This window comes from Balaenoptera physalus (genome assembly GCF_965194825.1).
Source record: "Balaenoptera physalus genome assembly, chromosome: 16".
NCBI lineage: Eukaryota > Metazoa > Chordata > Mammalia > Artiodactyla > Balaenopteridae > Balaenoptera > Balaenoptera physalus.
The window spans coordinates 12,100,682-12,125,254 of NC_138898.1; the positions used below are offsets into that span (position 1 = coordinate 12,100,682).

Sequence of the window (24,573 nt, forward strand, 5' to 3'; positions counted from 1 at the left end):
TGATGGAGGCAGGATCATATTTATCTCTTAGATTCAGGGCCTAGCACAGTGGGTTGTATAATGAGTCTCAATAAAAAGTTCTTCAAATGAGTGATTTTGATGAATGAATAAGTGAGTGAGTGAGAAAAAAAGAGATGAGTTAATAACTGAATGGATGGATGGGTGGCTGAAATGATATAAGAAAGGAAGAATGGATGGGTGATGAGTAAATGGGAAGATGGGAGGATGGAAAAAAGGAGAGACAGAGATGATAGAAGAGATGATGAATGGAAAGAAGGATGGATGAAGACATGATAGGTAGATGGACAGATGAAGGGATAAAAGAACCAGACAGATAGATGAACGAATAGGTGGGAAAATGTAAGGATGGAAGAAAAGGGGGACAGAGGTATAGACAGATAAAGGAATTAATAAAATTATCTTGTTGGGCCAACTTCCAAGCCTCTTCCTTCCTGGAGCAGACAGAGGAGAACACAGAGGAGAATTGAGGGTCAGTCCATGAGAGGTTGGTGATTCCTTAGGGGGAAAAAGAGCCATAGGAAGTCCCTACCCCTGCCCATTCCCTGAGTGATGGGGCTGAATCAAAGATATGGTGTTGAACTAATTAATGCTTGTGATCTAGAGAAGGTAACACACTTAATACACAACTTCCCTTTTCTCTTCCCTTCCAACATCCAGTGCTGCTTTTGGTGTAGCCTAGAGCAGTGGGGAGAGCCCCAGAGAAGCCCAGATTCTGGTTCCAGCTCTCCCTCTACAGCTGAGTGATCTTGGTCCTTTCTGAGCCTCAGTCTCCTCATCAGCAAAATGAGTATAATACTAAAACCTATATCATACAGTTATTGTCAGCGTTGAATAAAATGATGCGCGATGAGCCATGTATCTTGGGCAGGTGTTGTGCCTCCCTGAGCCTTGGTTTCCCCTTCTGTAAAATGCATAGTAACACTGGCCTCACAGAGTCCAGTAATGTGGCCAAGTGCATGGCAGATAGTAGGGGCAGTCAGGAAAATCTTCCTGGAGAAAACTGACATCTACACAGGAAACGACGAACCAGGCAAGTTAGATGTGGGTGGCAAAGGAGAGGGACGAGGATTTCAGGCAGAGGAAATGACATTCCCTCTTTCATCACCCCACTGCCACCATCCTGGTCCAGACACATTCCTCTCTTGCCTGTACCACTGCAGTCACCTCTTCCCTGGCCTCCCCGCTGCCCTCTGACCCCTTTCATTCTGCTGTCCCTACGGTGGTCAGAATGATCCTTTAAAATGTAGACAGAAGAAGGAAGATGAGGTCACAGGAGGTAAGAGCCAGAGCACTTGAGCTTGTAGACCATGATGAGGAGTTTGGGCTTCATGAGGGTGCGGGGTACCTATTGGAGAACTTAAAACAGGAGGGTGACACTGCGGTAAGGTTTGGTGAAACTAAGGACATTTGCTGAAACTAAGGGGAAAGAGGCCTTTTCTTCCAGCTGCTAAGCTGGTTGCAGGGAAGCCTGGAGATATCAAAGACCATTACAGGGGGAATGCCTACCTGAGAATGAGGCCAACTCATTAGAAAACAGAGCTGAGAGATGGAGAGAGGTTCCTGGCAACATTGCTTGAGCTCCTGGATCCAGCCATGCCTGAATGCAGACCCTGGGATCTTAGTTACATGAACCACACATTTTTGCTCAGGTCAGTTTAAAATGGGTTTCCTGTCATCTTCATTTAAACAAAGCCCTGACTGATTCACAATGGGAGAGGAGTAGAAAGAAGACATCGAGATGCCTAGAGGAAGTCAGAGCTTCTTAAGAGCCTCATTCAGAGGGTGAGGAGGGGGATGAGGGAAAAGGAAGACAAAGTCCCACCCTAAACTCAGACCCCACCCCCAGGGCCACCCCAACTCACGCAAGGACTGTTGGCACTCCAGCCCCTGGTGGCTCCAGTACTCCACGCAGCCAGCCCGCTCTTCCAATGGGGGGCAGGGAGCACCCCCGTTCCTGGGCTCCTGCAGGACATGCCTTTGGCGGAGACGGTAAGAGACCTGGCAGGGCCTGACACAACGACTCCAGCCGCTCCACTCTGCCACGACGCAGGAGACCGCTGGAAGAGAAGGTGGCGTCTCCAAGGACAACTGCTATAGAATTTGGGCGGCGGCCAGGTCTTGTCCACCTTCCCCGCAAGCTGAACCCCCTAAAACACCACAGTGAGCACCAGAACTTCTGCAAACCTCAATCCATGTGTGCCTTAAAAGTTTCTCTATGACAAATTTGTATACGTCTACCTAAACTTAGAATTCCACATTTTATTTACCCATCATCCTGTTGGCGATCATTCCAGTGGTTTCCATCACCCATTCCTCCAATTAACATTTCCTAGGCGCTTATGGCAACTGATTTCACCTCCCTGTGCCTCAGTTTCTTCCACTGTCAAATGGGTATAAGAATAGTATTCACCTGATAGTGTGGCCTTGAGGATTCAACCAGATGTGACGTATAAAGCGTTCACTCCTGGCACACAGCAAGTGCTCGGTAAACACTACCTATTCCTCTGCAGCAGTGAAACGAACCATGACTACACTAGCAACAACGTGGATGGAAAGAAGCCTCTTGCAGAAGCTATCTCTGGTGTGATACTATTTAGATACAGTCTTAAAAACTGCAAAACAGTGCTATATAGTGTTTAAGAATTCATATAGGTAATATACATTACATATATATGATATATACATATATATGTATATATATATCATATATATATATGTATATATCACATATATATGATATTGTATTGATATACATACCTAAGTATATATATGTCAATCTTCACTATTCACAGATTTGGTATTTGTGAATTTACCTATTTGCTAAAAATTGATTTGTAACCCCCAAACCAATATTTGAGGCGCTTTTGTAGTCATGCACAGACATACGCAGAACAGCAAAAATTCTGAGTCACCCAACATGCACATTTGCAGCTGAGGTCAAACAAGGCCCCGATTTGCCTTCTTGGATGGAGGGAGCCAGCGGCGGTGTGGTGCAGTTCAAGGAGCTCCAGCTCCGGGACCGGGAGGACGGGGTTTGAATTCCAGCTCTGGCACCTGTTAGTGGGGCAGTCTCGGGCCAGTCACTTAACACCTCTGAATCTTGTTCTTCCCTTTTCTAAAAGAGAAGCTACGAGAATGAGTTGTTTTTAGGATTTAAGATTATAACCTGTGTGAGATAGGTGTGTACATATTTCCCCTAGGAGCAATGGTTCAGTACTTGTCAATTCAGTGTTCATGGGGATTTTATAGACTGTAACAACCATCCATCATGAGAACTGACTGTATATATTTTATATACATTGAATATATGTATGTGTGTGTATACATATATACATATATATACACACACACACCCCCCTCCGCAGGAATTATAAATACCGAATTCAGCATAGCAGTTACGTCTGAGGAGAAAGGGAAGGAATGAAGAAGCTCCAGTGGTATTCATCGAGGCTTATTTCTTAGCTTTGCACGAGGGTTTATTATATTGTTCTCTCTACATTGGGCTACGTCTGAAATATTTCATCACAAAAAAAGAAGGCAGTTGCTAGGCGTCCACGTCCATGAGATGCTCCCCTGTGCCTAACCACAGTCAGGGGCCCAGTGAGTAGGTATTTTCTGATGATGTGGCCTTTGAGACCTTCAGCTTCTTCACCCAAGTCCACAGTCCCAGACCAGGACTGGGCCAAACCAGACAGGGAAGGCCATCTGGCCAAAACGTGGGATCTTCGGACTTTCCCCAGGGAGAGAATTTCTTGACAAGAAATTGACAAGCCATGGACTTCCCTGGTGGTCCAGTGGGTAAGACTCCATGCTCCAAATGCAGGGGGCCCGGGTTTGATCCCTGGTCAGGGAACTAGATCCCGCATGCATGCCGCAACTAAGTCGGCATGCTGCAACTAAGAGCTCTCATGCCACAACTAGAAGATCTCGCGTGCCGCAACTAAGACCCAGTGCAGCCAAACTAACTAAATAAATATTAAAAAAAAAAAAGAAAGAAATTGTCAAGCCTTTCTTGACAGGCCTTGACAGTCACTCTCCCTCTCTCTCTCTCTCTCTCTCTCTCACACACACACACACACACACAGACATTTGTGCACACACAGGGCACTACTGCTGTCAGAATTAGTTCACTCATCCCACAAACATTTACCGAGCATCTCCTGTGAGTCGGGCACTGTCCTAGGTGCTGGAGACACCATGGGGAACAAGAAAGACCAGGTCTGTCCTCATGACAAACATTCACCAGCTACGAGACATATCCTAGTTCAGCAACTTGAAAATGCGAAGAAAAAAAAAGGGTACATTCCTGAACTGAGGGAAGGAGGTGATTGTGTTGTAAAAACAGACAGTGTTGCTTCTGGCACCTCAGGAAGTCACATACTCCTTGCATGGCTCTCAACTCTGAGCAGAGTTGAAATGCTCAGGGGAAGGAGGGAAGGAGGAAATAAAGTACGACAGCCTAACAATCATCTATTGCTTTCAACACCCACCTAAAAACGATGTCAATTATGTCACTGCTGCTGGACCAGGCAAGTCAAGTCCCAGACTTCATGTAATCCTCACAACAACTTTAGGGTCCTTCTTTGTGCCCTGTGCCCCCCAGGGAAGCCTGTGCATCACAGAGGCCCCCTGGCCGCTGATTGAGTTTAGCCAGTGAGGCACCCATGGGGAGGAGAGTGCAGCCCAGGTGTTTATCGCCCCTCCACCCACCTCACCCTCAGTCCTGCATGGAGGGGACCCTCAGCCATGGATCCTGCCCTCACCAGGCTCCTATAACACCACTTCCCCCTGCCCGCACCATAGCGAATGGAACCCTTGTCAAATTATGTTCCATTCAACTCTTCTGGGCGTACCACCTGTCACTCGCCAGAACCCCAACTCCTACATATATATATATATGTATTTGCTCTATAGTCAAATCCATCTCACAGAAGAGGCAAGTGGAGCTTAAGGAGACTGAATATCTGAGTCAAGCCAAGACGCTGGAGTTGCACAAGCTTGGATTCCAGCTATAGTCTCACAGAATTGGTGCAATGACAGATGCGAAGCACTAGGAAGATAGTAAACACTCAATACAACAGAGGACTCTCTGCATTTATTCAACAACTATTTAGGGCCTACTACATGCCAAGCACTGGTCCAGGTGCCGGGAACACAGAGGAGCAAAGCAGAAAAAGCCCCTGCCCTGGAGGAGCTGACATTCAGTAGGAGAAACAGACAAGAAACAATACAATATATGAGGTAATTTCAACTAGCGATCCATGCTCTGAGAAAATCCAAAGAAGGATAAGAGTGGCAGGTGCAGGGCGATAAGAAACTGTTTTAGATAGAGGGGTCAAGGAGGGCCTCCATGACAAAGGACATCTGAGGAGGTAAGGGAGGGAGCTGTGTAGGTATCTGAGGGAAGTGTTCCAGGCAGAGGGAACAGGCAGTGCAAAGGGCCTGAGGCAGAGTCCAGGTTAGATGCTGGAGGGACAGTGAGGAGGCCAGTGTGGCTAGAGCATAAAAAGCAGGAAGGAAAGTGGCAGGAAGTGATGTCAGAGACAGGCGGGCAGTGACAGCATACAGGGCCTTGATGACTATTGTAAGGAACTTGGACTTTATTCAAAGCATGAAGAAAAGCCACTGCCAAGTGCTGAGCAGAGGAGTGACATTATCACTATTAAGGTTTTAATAGGATGTCTCTAGCTGCCGGGTGGGGGTCAGGGCAGAATCAGGGAAACCAATAAAACAGCTACTGCAGTTGTCCAGGCGAGAGAGTATAATCTACAATAGAAAAATCTGCTAGTGGGGACTTCTCTGGTGGTGGAGTGGTTAAGACTCCGTGCTCCCAATGCAGGAGGCCTGGGTTCGATCCGTGGTCAAGGAACTAGGTCCCACATGCATGCTGTAACTAAGCAGCCCACCTGCTGCAACTAAGGAGCTAGCGAGCCGCAACTAAGACCAGGTGCAACCTGCTCTTAGTTAATAAATAAATAAATATTTTTTTAAAAGAAAAGAAAAAAATCTACTAGAAAAAGTGAGTTTAGTGTCACTGGAAGTGTTCACAGAGTGGCTGGACAACTGACAAGGAGACGGCAGCCCAGATTCAGGCACTGGCTGGGCAGCCAGACCAAGGGAGTTTCTAAAGTCCCACCATGATCCCCTGCCAGGCAGGTGAGAGATTTTGCAGAAAATTAGGCAGATGCCACCCTACGCATATTCTTTCCATGTCGCTGGCATCTGTGATGTCACCAAGCAGCATGCACAGCTGACACCCCCAGGGAACTGTCATCACACCTCACCTAGACCTAGGGTCACAACCTCGGTACCTTCATGTGATTATTCATATCTTGTCAGCCTCCTCAACTAGAATGTCAGCTCTGTGGAGGCAGGGGCCTTGTTCCCTGCTGAATTCCAGGACCAAACACAGTGCCTGACACATAGGGACCCAGTAAGTAACGAGTCAGTGAATTCTGAATGAGCAAATTGTGCCTTAGCGACCACAAAGGCAATGTGACCGCAAGTTGGCATTCCAGAAAGGTACCACCAGATGGCAGTGTTTCTCAAAACAAAGGCCATCCCTCCCTTTTCTGAGTAACGGAGAAATTCTAGCTTATCAGTGCAGCTGAAAAAGGGAGATGGGAGGAGCTTTTAAAGTTGCTCTTCCAGCCCTGGAGACCCAGATAACATCATGTCAGCAGAGCCTGCTGGAGCCAGGCTGAATTTCCCACAGTCCCCTTGGATCCCTCTGCCCTGCCGCCAACAGGCCCAGGCTCAGCAGGAATTGCCTTTCTGGACAATTCAAACCGGACCTTTTTCTCTGAACCTCACTGCCCAGCCCCCTGACCGTCCATCCTCCTCACTGTCTAGCAAAAGGATTTTTCTGGAATGCAGTTCTGACCTGTCACCTGAAATCCTTTACTGGTTTCCATCTCCTGTTGAGGTGGTTTCACAAAAGGTCTTGTGTAAACACTAGTGGCTAAAAATGTGTTTCCCCAGTGCATCCGCAGTCACCCCCTGCCTCCTCCTCCTTCTGTTTGATGTCTCAGCACGCTTTTACTTCCAGTTCCCTGAAATGCAGGGACCGCTACAGCTCAGAAGTGGGCAGCTGTCATTTCTGCCCTCCCAGCCTCCTTACCCCCATCTTCTGGTAACATCGCCTCGGTTTTCTTTTGAGGAACCAACCCTCCCCACTCTCAGTCCACATAGTTTGGGTAGGGCTGACCTCACCTTCTCATTCCTGGGATTGGGTACATATGTGACCCAGACATGACCAGTTGACATATTCCTTCTCCCTAGGCTCAGTGATTTATTGGATCATGAATGAGCATGCAACCCAAACTGGGCCTATGAGAACCATCCCTAGGAGTATGGCTGGAATAACTAGGAAAAGGATCTCTCATTCCCCTAGGGACACCAGTTTGGAGCTACTAGGTACTGTCTTTATCAACACTCGGTGACAGCATGCCTGAGATTGAAACGAACACAAGCAGAGCTGAGAGGTGGAAAGAGAGTCCCAATGACATCCTTGGAGTCCCTGGATCCAGCCACGCCTGAAGTCAGAATCCATGGATTGTTCTTCAGTTACCTGTCCCAATACATCCCCTTATTAGCTTAAGTAATACGAGTTGTGTCACAACCCTCAGAGTACTGACTAGCACAATGAATACATAAGTGCATAAATAGGGACTTTGATCCCTACAGGGTTGAAGTAAGAATTAAGGAGCATAAAATACTTGAAAACATTCAGTAAGGAACTTGAAAAACATGAAGTAATGGTGTCCATCCTTTAAGGTTTTACTAGCCGTTCCAGACCCACACTCTTCCTGACCCCACCCCATCCTCACCAATCATTTCTAAGCCTCCTCTTGCTCTTACTGAGCAAGCCACCCTGTCTCCCAGAGTCCCATCTTTCTGGCCCCTACTGGTCCCAGCTGAGCTGGGCACATAGCAGGTGGCCAGCAATGTAATTGAACTGAAGGTGGGCAAGGTCAAGGGCTCCTGTTTCCCCTGAGGGCTCGAGCTTCCCTCCTGCGACATGCTTAAGCCCTCCCACCCTCAAGCAACGATATGGTATTGTGATCTGGAGCCAGACTGCTGGGGTTCAAATCCTAGATCTACTGCCTAATAGCTGGGCAAGTCAGAGTAGCTCACTACCTCTCCATGTCTCCATGCCTCATCTGTAAAATGGGCATGATAACACCATCTATTCCATCGGGCTGTTATGAGGCTTAAAGGAGACAATTTATTTAAAGCACCTAAAACAGTACCTCTCCAGCAGGTATAAGTACTCAGTAAATGTTAGTGGTTTGTTTTTTTGTTTGTTTGTTTTTAAGCCATCCTCAACACCTCCCTCTACCACAATCAATTCCTGAAGTCAGTCAACTTTATCGCCTAAATCACTCATGAAAAAACATATCTTGCCTCCTAACTGGTCCCCATGTCCCCTTCTGCTCTGCTCCCCTGGGAGGTGGAAAAGTGAATTTTTCCCAGGTCTATTCATAAGACCTCAGCTCTGCCCAGCCTAGACAAGGGGCCAGATCCTAGACCTACTGCCTTTTTGACACCTTCCCAAAGGAGCAAAACAAAGAGGTGGGCAAAGCTTTGAGGCTGCTGGGCCCACCAGCCCAAGCTCTTTATGTAACAGGAACCCCTGGGGAGCTGATAACATCGTGTGATTCTGTCAGCGTGGATCAAACCGTGGGAAAGCATCACTGATCCCTCTGCCTGGTTCCCTTCCTGGGCCCCCACTCCTGCCCTGTGATAGGGAAGCCCCTGTGGGTGCAGCTGAACCAAGAACCTCAGCCCTACACTCTGAATGACCCCGCGGCTGCACGCACTCTCTGCACGGAAAGCAGATGAGTACAAAAGCATTCCCAAGATAGTCCTTCTGCAAGTTTAATCTGGGGGAGTCTCATCTGCTATGATTTGGGAAGACAGCACATCCAAAATTACTTTTTCCTCTCTGCTACCTGAATTTCCACCATTCGCCACTCAAAGTTGTGAGAAGCAGCAAGGGGCTAGAAGAAAGGGGATCGCCAGGTCCAAATCCTACTGGATCACCTTGGCTGGCCAAAGCCCGCTCCTCTCTGAGCCACGCTCTTCCCATCTGCTGAGCAGGGACATTATTATAGACCAGAGCCCCAGAGCGCTGTGAGACAGTAATCAGGTTGGATGAGACACCCAGCCCACAGAGTAGGTTGGTGATCAATAAATGTTGGATCCCTTCAATTTTGAATTTTTTAAAGCTGCCCTCATTTAAATATAAGTTCCTGAAGGAAGCTCCACTGATATCTCCAGGTAGAGGGGTCCAATCAATCACTCTTCTCCCTGACAAAGGAAAGTTAGATCATATCCACTTGACAAGGTGACAGAATTTAGATTTTTGGGTACAGTGGGTGTGAAAAGGTTATTCCTGGAATTTAAAAAGGATGGAGTCCTCCCCACTGGCGGCTCAACAAAAGTGGACCCTAATTTCAAAGCCTGGTGGATACCACTCTGGTGGGGGTCTCTATAGGGAATGACCTGGACCCTGGTCTGGTGGCCATGGCCGGCACGGGGACAAGTGCCCGGCCGTTACTTGCCCAGGGATCAGTACATCCCATCCCAACCCCCTCACCACCACCACCACCACCACCCCCACCCCCCCACCCCCGCCCATTCACCTAAGTTTTAACCTGTTCCCCACACACACCCAGTTCTTCCGCCCCTTCCGGACCACCCAGACTGTTTCCTCTCTCTGCTCTCAGCGTCCCTCCACTCCAAACCCTCTCCAGGCTTCAGCCTTTCTCTCGGCTTCTCAACACCCCCTCCATTTGCCTTGTGACCTCCCTGCCCGCGATGTCGTGCGTGATCCCGTTCCCCCCTCGAACTCCCTATGCCCCACGCACTTCCGCCAGCTCAGGTTGCCAGATGAAACACAGGACGGCCAGTTAGATTTGAATTTCAGAAAAATAATAAGTTTTAATATAAGTATGGCCCGTGCAATATTGAGGACATACGTATACTTTAAAAGTATTTGTTATTTATCTGAAATTTAAGTTTAACTGGGCATCTTGGATTTTTATTTGCTAAATCTGGCACCCTACCCCAACCCAAGCGCCCCCTGCGCCTTCGCAACCCCTCCACGCCTCACGAGCCCTGATGATCGCATACGCCCCCTCCTCCCTCTTACCCCTTCCAGCCGCGTGCGCCCCCTGCTCTCTCTCGCCCCCTCCTCTCTCGCACCCCTCAGTGCCCGCACAAGACTATTTCTGTTGGGGGCCCTGCGTCCCTCACCCGAGTGCCTGGCTCGCGCACCTCTTCCACGAGCCCTCCATCCTCGCGCGGTCCTCCCAAGTCCCGCGCGAGGGGAGGACTCTCGCCCCCTCTCCTCCCAAACGCCCCTCTACTCTCCTCGCATCCGTCTCCATTCCGCCCCCTCCCCCAGACTCGCGCAGCGGCGTCCATGGCCCGAGCATCTTTCTCCGCGCGCACCTTTCCAGCCCCACTCTGCGCCTGGTGTCCTGAGCATCCCTGTCCCCCTTGCTCCTGCGCCCCTCCAGGTCCAGAACCCCCTCCGAGGGCGGCTTCCTCTCTTCCTTGTACCGTCGCACCCCGGTACCCTGCTCCCCTCCGCGCTGGGAGCTCCGCCCAGGCCACGTGCTCCCGGGGGCGCACCTGGGCAGGCCCGCGCGTAGTCGGGGCAGCAGTCCCGGACCTCTCTGCACGCCTGATCGCAGAAGCAGCGAGGGGGCCCGCGGGCCGCGCAGGTCGGGTCACGGCCCGGGCAGCAGCGGCCCAGCGCGGCGCAGCCCTGCCGGAACCAGAGCGTGCCCGACGGTCCCCGTGCCCAGGACACCGCGGCCACGGCGGTCAGAGCGAGCGCCAGCGGCAGGATCGGCGCCGCGCCGCGCGGGGCCATAGCCGGGCTCAGGCTGGGGACCGGAGGCCGACCGGGACCGACCCTAAGCGGCCCGCCCCGTTCTGGGGCGGAGGCTCCTGGCCCGACCCCTCCCCAGACCCACCTCCTACCTGTCATGGAACTGTTATCCACTCCCATTCGTCCTATCCAAACTTTGCGCAGCTTGAGGCGGTGAAATATCAAGATAAAAGTAATAATAACCGCAGCAACTTTTCAGCGTTCCCCATTGCCCCCAGGTTCCAGGGAGTTAGAAGCGGTACAGAGGTTCATCAAAACAATGCATTATAATAGATAACAATAGTGTATTGTTATAGCAATAGTAACAGTAATAGCCGCTATGCCATAAATATAATAGCAATAAGACCAACAATAGCTGCCAATATTATTTAAATAGCAGTAACGGGCATAATAGTTGCCAGGTAAGCAGCTTGAGAGCCAGGCTGTGTACCAGGCCCTTTGTGTATCGTCAGTATTGCCCAAAACTGAGTCCCTTGGATACACCTTCCTTTTTTGCTATATTCCTACCACTTTGACGATCATTTCCTGAATATTTATCCTTAAGTTGAACCAGTTTTTAAATTTTTTAATGATTTATTTGTTACAAACCTGTATCACTCAAGAGGATGAGAAGAGGGACTTCCCTGGTGGTCCACTGGTTAAGAATCCGCCTTCCAATGCAGGGGACTCGGGTTCGACCCCTGGTGGGGGAACTAACATCCCACATGCTTGGGGCAATTAAGCCCACATGCCACAACTACTGAGCTCAGGTGCCTCACTGAGGCAGCCTGCGTGCCACAAACTACAGAGCCCACACGCCCTGGAGCCTGTGCCACCACAACTAGAGAAGAGAAAACCTGCACGCCACCACTAGAAAGAAGCCCGCACGCCACAAGGAAAGATCTTGTGTGCTGCAACTAAGACCCCACGCAGCCAAAAACAAAAAAGGAAAATAAAATAAATAAATAAAAGAAAAAAAGAAAAGTATAATAATAATTTAAAAAAAAAAGAGGATGAGAAGACAAGCCACAGGCTGGGAGAAAATATTTGCAAAAGACACATCTGATAATGGACTATTAGCCAAAACATGCAAAGAACTCTCAAAACTCAACAAGAAAACAAACAATTGGGTTAAAAAATGAGCCAAAGACCTAAACAGACACGCACCAAAGAAGAAATACAGATGGCAAATAAGCATATGAAGAGATGCTCCACATCACGTCATTAGGGAAATGCAAATTAAAACTATGAGCTACCACTACACACCTATTAGAATGGCCAATATCTGGAACACTGACAACACCAAATGCTGGTGAAGATGTGGAGCAAAAGGAACTCTCATACATTGCTGACGGGAATGCAAAATGGTACAGCCACTATGGAAGACAGTTTTGGCAGTTTCTTACAAGACTAAATACACTCTTACAACACAAGCCAGCAATCGTGCTTCTTGGTATTTACCCAAATGAGTTGAAAACTTATGTCCATACAAAAACCTGCACATGGATGTTTATAGCAGCTTTATCCATAATTGCCAAAACTTGGAAGCAACCAAGATGTCCCTCAGTGAGTGAATGGATAAACTGTGGTACATCCAGACAATGGAATATAAATCACCGCTAAAAAGAAATGAACTATCAAGCCATGAAAACACATGGAAGAAACTTGAATGCATATTACTAAGTGAAAGAAGTCAATCTGAAAAGACTACATACTGTATGATTCCAACTATATGACATTCTGGAAAAGGCAAAACCATGGAGACAGTAAAAAGATCAGTGTTGCCAGGGATTAAGGGGGAAGGAGGGATGAATAGGTGGAGCACAGAGGATTTTTAGTAGAGTGAAAATACTGTGTATGGTACTATACTGATTGATACATGTTATAATACATTTGTCCAAACCCATAGAACTTACAATACCAAGAGCGAACCGTAGCGTAAACCATGGGCTGTGGGTGATAAGAGTGTGTGGATGTAGCTTCAATTTATCGCAACAAATGGATCACTCTGGTGGGGGATGTTGATGGGGGAGGGGCTGAGCAGGGGTGGGGAGCAGAGAGTTTATGAGAACTCTGTACTTTCTGCTCAATTTGACTGTGTCTAAAACTGCTCTTAAAAATAAAGTCTATTTAAAAAGAACACATATCACTACCCTAAGAGAAAGCCAATAATATTTTTTTTCATAAATAGAATGAGACGGAAGGAAGGTTGGAAAGAGAGAGGACATGTAAGACAGAGGAGGATACTGTAAGTGAGCTAAATCCTCATTTATTGGAGCAAAAATCAATAGATAATGTCTAAAGCTGATAAATCAACAAATGTCCACATGAGTACATTATTTAAGTCTATGGAAATAACAACTAGAAGAAACAGCTACAAAGGCGAGACACAGTTGCCATGCCAACTAAGCATGTGAAGATTGTCAAACTTCCTAATAAGAGATTTCAAATGTAAAAGTACACAGATACCATTTCTTACCAATTAGGGAAAATCAAAAATGTTGATTTCTATTTCAATAGAATTGGGGAGGGTATGGAGAAAGAGTATTGAATATGAAGTTGGTGGACAAGTACATCAGCACAGTCTCTTTGGAAGACAGTCCATCAATATCTATCAAAATTAACAAAAGTGTGTATCTTTGGACTCAGGAATCCTTACAGGTAGAAGCATGTGTGCAGGAAAATGAGAGTACCAGGTTCTTTGCTGCTTCACTATAATATCAAAAAGTTGCCATCAACCTCACCATCCCTCATAGGGGCTGGTTAAATCTGTTACGATCCATCCCTACAATGGGATATTGTGCAGTCTCCTAAAATAACAAAGCAGTTGTTTATGTACTGATACAGAAGATCTTGGAGATACATTACTAGGTGAAAAAGAAAGGTGCGTGACAGTGTTTGTAGCATGTTATCATCTCTGTTTTATTTTAAAGAATATTTATATTATATGCTGACATATGCATAGCATATCTCTGGAAGAAGATGTACTAAATTGTTAGGAGTAATTGCCTTTGGAGGGAGAAGCTGGGTGGTACCTTTTGAAATTTTTACGTCAGGCCCTTATTACCTATTCAAATAAATGTGAAAAAAAAAAAGTTAAGTGATTGCCCCTAGAGAACTGAATAGGGGGTGGGAAGGGTAGAATGGGATGGTGGCTTTTAATTACATATATATAATAAAATATATATTATATGTATGTAACAATATTACATATATATAAAATATTGATTTACAAATGTTTTAACTACCAAGAAAAAAGAAAGAAAGGAAAATAGAAGAAAGAGATACAGAAACAGAGAACGGTGGTCTCTATTGATGTAAGGGTCAGTTGGGGGCAGGCAACCACTCCTGACCATGGCATGTCCCCTTGACAAGGACCGGGAGCTTCCTGTAGTTTCCAGCCTCCTTTATCTGGTTTCTTTCTGTCCTGCCAGGTTTGAAGCATCCAAGTAACTGGTGACCCAGTTCCCAGAAAATCTCCCTTGTTGTCCTTTTGTAAGGGCCCTGGGGGCTGTGGGGCTCTTGGCAGATGCCACATCTGTGGACACAAAGGGAAGCTTATTCTCCTCTTAGCAGGGAGGGGGGACCCATCAGAATGCAGAGAGCCGTCCAGCTGAGGTGGAACACCCCTCTCTCCATGGGTCTGGGCTGAAGGCTACTGGGCTCTGGGTGGGGGCAGGGGGGCTTGTCAGTCTCCCTTCACTGCTCACGTCTGTCTCAGTTATCTGCTGCTGCATAACAAACCGCTCCAGAACTTAGAGGCTTAAAACAACAATTTATTATTATCACTCATAGTCCTGTGGGTTGGTTCGGTGGTTCACTTGGGGTCTCTCATGCAACTGCAGTCAGAAAGCAGCTGCTGCTGGGAATTCCCTGGTGGTCCCATTAGGACCCCGCACTTCCACTGCAGGGGTCCCGGGTTCAATCCCTGGTCAGGGAACTAAGATCCGACGAGCTGCTAAAATAAATAAATAAATAAATAAATAAATAAGCAGCTACTGCTGAAGTCATCTCAAGGCTTGATTGGGCCAGACATCCAAAACAGCTTCTTCACTCACCTGTCTGCTGTCTCGACTGAGATGGCTGGAACAACCAAGGACTAGTGGGCCATCTTTTTCTCTCCATATTGTCTTTTCACGTGGCTAGCTTGGGCTTCCTCCCATCATGGTAGTCTCAGAGTCAAACTTCTTCGATGGCAACTAATTTATTCCAGAGCAATGTTCCAAAAGCCAAGGTGGAAGCTACAGGGCTTCTTACAACCTCAGAAGTCAGGCACGTCACTTCTACTACATTCTGTTGGTTTTGCAGGGCTAGCCCAGAATGAAAGTGGGAGGGGCCACACCGGAGTGTGAGAGCAGAGTGTGTGGTTCTCTACGGGCCATCTTTGGAGACCAGCCACTATAGTGTTGCCTGCCAGGAAACACTTTCTTCTCTTCCTCCTCCTCTTACCTCACCAGCCACTCCTTCTTAGTTGCTTTGAGTGGTTTTTGCTCATCTTCTGGCATCAGATTAATCGAGTGCCCCCAAACCCAGACCTGGCCTCTTCTCTGCCTACACACTCTCCCTTACTGATCTCATCTGGTCTCGTTACTCAAAACACCGATAAGCTGACAACTCCTGAATTTACATCACCAACCTGGACCTTTCCTCTAAAGTCTAGCCTCTAATCTCCAACTGCCTGGGACTTCCCTGGCGGTCCAGTGGTTAAGACCCTGTGCTTCCAACGCAGGGGGAGCAGGTTTGATCTAAGATCCCACATGGCGTGGCCAAAAAAAAAAAAACTAACCATGCAACTGCCTAATTGACATCTGTGCTTGGGAATCACATGGGGACCTCAATGTTAGCAGCTCTAAAAACACCTTCAACCCCCTGCTCCCAGACACTTCACAAAAGAGTATATGTGAATAGCCAGTAATTGCATATAAAAAGATGTTCCATAGCATTAGTCATTAGGGAAATGAAAATTAAAATCACAATGAGATACCACTGCACATCCATTAGAACACAGAAAATTACAAAGACTGATCATAACAAGTGTTGGTGAGGACAGGGCGCTTATGGAGCCCTCATACGCTGCTGGGGGAATGCAAGATATGCTAAACCATTTCAGAAAATAGTTTCTTCAAATGTTAAACATGTACCCACCATGGGATACCATCCAGCCATTCCACTCCTATGCATTTACCCAAAGAAACAAAATATTTGTCCACACAAAGACTTGTACTTAAATGTTCAGAGCAGCTTTATTTGTAATCACCAAAAACTAGAAACAATCTAGAAAGTTCATCAACGGATGAACGGATAAACAAATCATGGAACATCCGTACATGGGATACTTCTCAGCAGTAAAAAAAAGGAAAATTATTGATACCTATGACATCTCAAAATCATCATACTGAATAAAAGAAGCCAACCTCCATCACCTAAAAATGAGTACATATCTGTGATTTCATTTACATAAATTCTAGAAAGTGCAAACTAATTTATAGTGACAGGAGTAGGTCAATGTTTGGGGAGTGGGGGGAGGAAGGGAGGGAGGATTGCAAAAGGGCACAAAGATGGATAATGAATATGGGAGGTGATAGATATGTTCATTATCTTAATTGTGGTGAAGTTATCATGGGTTTGACATATAGCAAAACTAATCAGATAACACACTTTAAATATGTGCCATATAATGTATAATATAGTGTGTTATACCTCAATAAAGTTGAATCAAAGGAAAAGAACAAAAGACCAAAAAAAAGACATGTGTTTGGATGAATACACACCAAAAGTTAATCATCGTTACCTTCAGGGAGTGGGAAGGGGGGGCAAGAATTATCACTTGTTACCTTACATGCACCCAGCTTCCTAGTTTAAATTTTTTCCAACACGCATGTATTACTTATGAGCTTAAGAAAAACAGCAATACATTTTTTGCCCCAAACCTCAGCCCAGCGCTCAGGAGGCCTGTGTCACATGCCCCCAGTGGACCAGGTTGTTCTGATAAACAAAGACACCTCCTGGAATTAAGCCAAGGGTTTCTGGGCCAAATTCCCATCTGGAGACAATGAAAAATGCTCTCCCTCAGAACAGGGACTTTATTTACACCTTATATCTACATTCCGGACTGAGGCCCACGTGGGATGATTGCCCAGGAAGATAATGGGGTCATTAATCTCTGCCCAAGACTGGGCTCTCCCAGCCAACTTCCCATCTGAGTAATTAAACCAGCTGGCAGCCCGGTATCAGTCTCCACGGCATCTGCGGGGCAGAGGGACGGGGCACCTCTGGAGGCCGCACTTGACTTCTCCAGAGGGGCAGCTTCCTGGATGACTTTAGGACAAGCGAACTGAACAAAGGCTGGGGTCCTTGGTCTTGACTTGGCTAAGGCCAGGACTCAGGCAAACATGGACCTCTGGGCATGTCAGGGGTTTGGGAACAGCTGTCTGAGCTTCTGTATTTGTGACGTTGCCCATGTGTGTGCTTCTATTTTTCCTAACCTCACCCGAAACACTGGTTCCACTGAACGCCACAGGAGTGGGCTACCCCACAGCTAGTCTACCTCTCCCCCAACTTTCTCCCTTCCTCAATAACAGCATCAAGATGTTTCAGGAGACGGCCGCCTCCCCCTGCCGTCAGACCCAGAAGGTAAATCTTGATTTGGCTTGGCCCTCACTACCCAGAACAGAGTCCAGCATCTGCATCACCTGGGAGCTTGTCAGAAATGCAGAATCTCAGGCCCCATCCCAGACTTACGGACCCAGAATCTTCATTTTTTAAAATATTTATTTATTTATTTATTTGGCTATGTGGGGTCTTGGTTGCAGCAGGCAGGCTCCTTAGTTGCGGCCCACAGGCTCCTTAGTTGCAGCATGTGGGATCCTTAGTTGTGGCATGCGAACTCTTAGTTGCGGCAGGCATGTGCGATCTAGTTCCCTGACCAGGGATCGAACCCGGGCCCCCTGCATTGGGAGCGTGGAGTTTTATCCACTGCACCACCAGGGAAGTCCCCAGAATCTTCATTTTTTTAGCAAGACCTCAGGTGATTTGAACACATTAGTTGTCAAACCTAGCTGAACATTAGAAGCACCGGAGAGAGTTTTCCCAATACCAGTACCGGAGATTCTCAATTGAGATTTTGATTCAGTTGATCTGGAATACAATTTGGACATCAGTACTTTTTAGATTTAGTAGAGTTAAGTGCACTAACTTTAAATGGATAGATTGGTATTTTTACACACATGTACACCCATGTAGCCACCACCCAGATAATGACATAGAACATGTCCAGACAGTTCCCTCTTGCCCCTTCAAGTAGGATGACACACTGTCCTGATTTGTCCAAGACTGAGGGGTTTTTCTGGGATGTAGGACTTTCAGTACTAAAACAAAGAATGTCCAGGGCAAAGTGGGACAAGTTGGTCACACTTCTTGAAGGTCTATACCCCAGCCCACTTCCAGAGGTAACCACCATTCTGATTTCTATCCAGTGGTAATTTTAAGAGTTGCCCTGATGACTCCAGTGTGTAGCCCGGGCTCAATCCAGTGTGTACCAGAATCACTGGGAGACCCTGGGAAACCATTGCTGGGCCTCATCCTTAGCCTTTCTAATTCAGTAGGCCTGGGGTGGAACCCAAGAATTTGCATATCTAACAGGTTTCCCAGGTGATGCTGATCCTGCTGGTCTGAGTACCTTCCTTTAAGAACTAGCGGTCTAAGCCAATCCCAGTCATTCTATCTCCTCGCCAATGACGGTTTAGCCTTGACTGCAGGATGCTCTTCTGGCCACGGAGATGTGAGGAGAAGACCGCTGGGAGCTGAGGCAGCATTCCGGTAAAGTCTATTAAAGCGGTACCCCTGGGCTGTGCATATCAGTAGCCCTCGAGGGGCAGGGGGCTCTGGGAAAGACTTTCCCACTGATAGTGGGAAATGCACAGGAGGGGATGCTCTCCTCTTCCCTTGCAAGTTCAGTAGTGTGTGGGTGTCCCCTGGAGCTGTCCCATGACCTTGAGGCAACAAGACTGAAGACTAAACGCCAACCACCCGGGATGGGGGACAGGAAAACGAGGGAGAGCCTGAGTCCTTAAAGAACTCGTTGAACTGCTGGATCAACCAACCCTGAATTGCCTCCTTGGGAACTTCTTTCCTTTTTATTTGTCACATATAATTGGCTTCTCTCTTATTTGTGTCCAAAGGTATGCAACACCCTGCTATTCAAAGTGTGGTCCTAGAACCAGCAGCATCGGTCTCTCTTGAAATCTTGCTTGTATCAAATGACAAAACTAAAACAATTTAGTAACGTGTTCGATGTCTTTATTGAAGGGCAAACAATCCATGGAGTGGGGGAGTACAGCGCCTCCCAAGCAGTGGGACATTGTTCCTGAGGAGTTTGGGGCAAGAGCAAGTTTTATAGAGCATTAGAGGAGGCAATATAAAACAAGGGGCACGTCCCTGGTGGCACAGTGGTTAAGAATCCGCCTGCCAATACAGGGTACACAGGGTCGAGCCCTGGTCCAGGAAGATCCCACATGCCACAGAGCAACTAAGCCCGTGTGTCACAACTACTGAGCCCACGTGCCACAACTACTGAAGCCCGTGTGCCTAGAGCCCGTGCTCCTCAACAAGGGAAGCCACCGCAACGAGAAGCCCGCACACCGCAACGAAGAGTAGCCCCCACTCGCCGCACGTGCGCAGCAACGAAGACCCAACGCAGCTAAAAGTAAATAATATTTAAAAAAAATACAAAACAAGGCATGATGGGCTAGAAGGTCCTGCTTTCTAGGGTTAAGGTCAGCTCGTGAAGTTGGAGGATTGTGATTGTGTTAGGATTCCTTGACAGGTGTTTGCCACAAGTGCAGGCAGACTTAGGTTTGGATCTGTGACACGAGCCAGGCCACTAAAGCAGCCTTCACTTTGTGGGTCCTGATATACGAATTCACTTTATCACTAGAAATGCAGAATCTCGGGCCCCAGCACAGAATCTGCATTTGAACAATGCACATTACCCCCACAGTAAGGCCTGAGAAACACTGCTCTAATCTACACAGCAGCACGTATGCTTTGGATTCTCTGGGCCTTTCGGTGGGCTGCCTGCCCCACCTAATAGCTACATGAAATCATGTTATTGCAACCACGCAAGGTCTCCTGTGCCCTTGGTGCAGAAAGCCAAACTCTTGACAGCTGATGTTTGCAGCAAAGTAAGGGTTTATTGCAAGGCGCCAAGCAAGGGAGTGGGAGACAAGCCTCAGATGACTCCAACTTGCTCTTTGATTAGGTTTTTTTTTTTTCAAAGGGGAAGAACAAAGAGGTTGGGATTAATCATTATCTTGTGACATTTCTTAATCCTAGTTTCGAGAGTCAGAATGTCTCTGGTTTATGATTCTCCGTCCAGGTGGTCCATGGCTTGGGGGTCTGTTAACTCACCTTGCCCTGAAGAAACAACCTGAGTTTGTACGTTAATGATGACATATCTATAACAGCAATTTTAGTACATTAACAATATTATTGACAACAGCAATTGTAGTCACCTGATTCTGGTTGATGAGTGTTTGGTTAGCAGAGGATTGAGGTCAGAGGGGACAAGAAAGGGAATAAAGTTTTGGAGAGAGAGATTAATCATAAACTCAGTGAGGGAATTTGGTTTTAGGGAGACTCAGTGTCATGATTATTAATAATCATATGAAAAGATGCCATGGGCACTGCATCTAGAAACTCCCTGGACAAGTTTCCCTTGCATCTCATTGGTCAGAACTAAGCTGCGTGCCTTAATGCAAAGGAGGCTTGGAAGGTGAGTGGCTGGCTTCATCTGCCTCTAGAGTGGGAGACTCGTGACAGCAAGGACACGAGTCAAGGAAACAGCTGTTGAGTAGGAACCAGCAGTATCTACCACAAATAAATATTATTAATGACTTTTGCAGAGGTTGGACAAGGCTCAGAGGTGTGAAGTCACTTGCCTAAAGTCACAGAGCTAGAAAGTACTTGCCACTTTGTAGAAAACTGGTAAATTTTTATAAATGAAGGTGTCTGAGTCAGTGCCTAAGCTGGGCCTTGAATCCTGATGTCCAATATAGTGATCTAGCCACTTCCTCAAGCTGTCTTCTTCTCGCCCTTTGCGTGTGTTTATATCTTAAATAATATGCTTTTTAAGGACAGAGCTAACTCAGTGGGCAATATGTATCTATGTGACTTCCTGTATGGCTAGCCACACCCAGAGTGAACAGATGGATGCCTGATAAAACTGGAATTTTCCCAGCTGCTTTTGGATACCACCCAAGCCAAAATGCATATGGCACCCTCAGACACCAGGAAAATGTTATTTTCACCATTTCCTGCCAAATGTCTAGCTGGCTCCACTGGTAAATGATGAAGTTTAGGGTGGAGCCAGGTGCATGACCCTCTCTGGATGGTTAACCTTCCAGCTCAATTTCCCTCTCTGGCAGAGAGAGTCTGAGAAATTGGAGGGCCATTAGTTAGAGATGAGGAAAATTCCTCCGAAGCAAATGAAACACAAGTGTTTATAATGTCTGGAGTTTTCCATTTTTACTCCACGTTAACATGAGTCCAGATCTGATAAGTGGTTTTTTTGTTTTATTTTGTTTTTTATAAAATTTTTTAAAATAAATTTACTTATTTATTTTTGGCTGTCTTGGGTCTTCATTGCTGCGCGTGGGCTTTCTCTTACCGGGCCAGAGCTCCTACCCGTGTCCCCTGCATTGGCAGGCAGATTCTTAACCACTGTGCCACCAGGGAAGCCCCTAAATTTATTTATTTTTAGTGTTTATTTTTGGCTGCATTGGGTCTTCGTTGCTCCGCGCGGGTTTTCTCTAGTTGCGGCGAGTGGGGGCTACTCTTCGTTGCGGTGCACAGGCTTCTCATTGTGGTGGCTTCTCTTGTTGCGGAGCATGGGCTCTAGGCACACGGGCTTCAGTAGTTGTGGCACACGGGCTCAGTAGTTGCGGCTCATGGGCTCTAGAGCGTAGGCTCAGTAGTGTGGCTCACAGGCTTAGTTGCTCTGCGGCATGTGGGATCATTATGGTTTATCACAGGATATTGAATATAGCTCCCTGTCCTATACAGTAGGACCTCATTTATCCATTCTGTATATAATAGTTTGCATCTTCTAACCTCAAACTCCTAACCCATCCCTCCTCCACGCCCCTCCCTCTTGGCAACCACAAGTCTGTTCTCTATGTCTGTGAATCTGTTTCTGTTTCATAGATAGGTTCATTTGTGTCATATTTTAGATTCCACATATAAGCAATATCATATGGTATTTGTCTTTCTCTTTCTGACTTACCTCACTTAGCATGTTAATCTCTAAGTCTATCCATGTGGCTGCAAATGACATTATTTCATTCTTTTTTATGGCAGCATAGTATATCATTGTATATAGGTACCACATCTTCTTTATCCATTCATCTGTCGATGGAAACAACCTAAAAGTCCATGTCTTGGCTATTGTGAATAGTGCTGCTATGAACATAGGGGTGCATGTATCTTTTTGGATTATAGTTTTGTCTGGATATATGCCCAGGAGTGGGATTGCTGGATTTTGTGGCAACTCTAGTTTTTTGAGGAACCTCCATACTGTTTTCCATAGTGGCTGCACCAACTTACATTCCCACCAACAGTATAGTAGGGTCCCCTTTTCACCACACCCTCTCCAGCTATTTGTTATTTGTAGACTTTTTAATGATGGCCATTCTGACCAGTGTGAGGTGGTACCTTATTGTAGTTTTGATTTGCATTTCTCTAGTAATTAGCGATGTTGAGCATCTTTTCATGTACCTTTTGGCCATCTGTATGTCTTCTTTGGAGAAATATCTACTTAGGTCTTCTGCCTATTCTTTTTTAAAGCATTTTGGGGTTTTGTTTGTTTGTTTATTTTTGGCTGTGTCGGGTCTTAGTGGCGGCGCATGGGATCTTCATCACAGCACGCGGGTTGTTCGTTGTGGCGCGCGGGCTTCTATCTAGTTGTGGCGTGTGGGTTTTCTCTCTCTAGTTGTGGCACGCAGACTCCAGAGCACGTGGGCTCTGTAGTTTGAGGTGTGTGGGCTCAGTAGTTGCGGCACGCGGGCTTAGTTGCCCCGCAGCATGTGGGATCTTAGTTCCCGACCAGGGATTGAACCCGTGTCTCCTGCATTGCAAGGCAGATTCTTTACCACTGGACCACCAGGGAAGTCCCTCTTCTGACTATTTTTTGATTGGGTTGTTTTTTGTTGTTGTTGAGTTGTATGAGCTGTTTGTATATTTTGGAAATTAAGCACTTGTCGGTCACATCATTTGCAAATATTTTCTCCCAGTCTGTAGGTTGTCTTTTTGTTTTGTTTATGGTTTCCTTTGCTGTACAGAAGCTTGTAAGTTTGATTAGGTCCCATTTGTTTATTTTTGCTTTTATTTCTGTTGCCTTGGGAGACCTAAGAAGACATTGGTACAATTTACGTCAGAGAATGTTTGGCCTATGTTCTCTTCTAGGAGGTTTATGGTATCATGTCTTTAAGTCTTTAAGCCATTTTGAGTTTATTTTTTGTGTATGGTATGAGGGTGTGTTCTAACTTCATTGATTTACATGCAGCTGTCCAACTTTCCCAACACCACTTGCTGAAGAGACTTTTATTTTTATTTTTTTAAACTTTTTAGCCACGCCACACAGCATGTGGGATCTTAGTTCCCTGACCAGGGGTCAAACCTGCACCACCCCCTCTGCATTGGAAGCACAGAGTCTTAACCACTGGACCACCAGGGAAGTCCCCGAGACTGTCTTTTAAATGGAAGGTTTCTTCAAAAATGACGTATTCTAATTTTGTTTTTTTGATGTGGACCATTTTTAAAGTCTTTATTGAACTTGTTACAATATTGCTTTTGTTTTTTGTTTTGGTTTTTTGGCCCAGAGGCATGTGGGATCTTAGCTCTCTGACCAGGGATCAAACCCCTTGCACTGGAAGGTGAAGTCTTAACCACTGGACCGCCAGGGAAGTTCCAGAAAATGACATATTCTAATGATGAGTCCATTGCCAGCAGAAGTTCATATTCTAATGATATGTCCATCACCAGCATTGCCAGAGGAGAGTTCATTATTCCTCACTCAGAAAGGCCCTGGGCCAGATGTCAGGAGAAACTCACTATGTCCTTGAACAGAGCAAGCTCTCTCTTTGGGACTCAGTTTCCTCATCTATATAATGGGGACAGGGTTGGGGGAGGGCCCTTTTCCAACAGCTCTTACACCTCTGACAGCCAATGACTATAAGCTGTGATGCAAATACTTTTTTCCATAAGAATCATAAGCTAGTAGACCCACAACAGTAAAAACCAGAGGGGACCAGCTCTAAGATGAGTTATTTGCGTGGAACTATTTTACACCTATGTGGGTCATGGAAAGTTACCTTTTATGTTAACACCATGGCAGACACTGCTCCTTCCATATTACCAGAGTTTATTGTTGCCCTTGAACATTTTTTTCTATTTGTGGTAAAATACACATAACATAAAATGTACTATCTTAGCCATTTTTAAGTGTACAATTCAGTAGTGTTAAGTTGTGCAACCAATCTCCAGAACTTTCTCATCTTACAAAACGAACACTCTGTACCCAATAAATAACTCCCCATTGTCCCCTCTCCCCAGCTCCTGGCAAACACCCTTCTATTTTCTGTTTCTACGTGTTTGACTACTGTAGGTACTTTTCA

General features: G+C 46.4%; 1 protein-coding gene across 7 annotated transcripts in view; it reads right to left on the reverse strand.

Annotated features, from left to right (window-relative positions):
• Positions 1-24,573, reverse strand: part of LOC309645560 (somatomedin-B and thrombospondin type-1 domain-containing protein-like) — a 52,246-nt gene extending 27,673 nt beyond the window's left edge. For all 7 annotated transcript variants that reach the window (XM_082430825.1, XM_082430826.1, XM_082430827.1 and 4 more), the window contains exons 1-2: positions 10,663-24,573; positions 1,884-2,078 (exon numbers count right to left, since the gene is read on the reverse strand). In XM_082430825.1, coding sequence (XP_082286951.1) covers positions 1,884-2,078; positions 10,663-11,044 — 577 coding nt within the window. In that variant the 5' untranslated portion in view covers positions 11,045-24,573. The remainder of the gene's footprint in view (positions 1-1,883; positions 2,079-10,662) is intronic.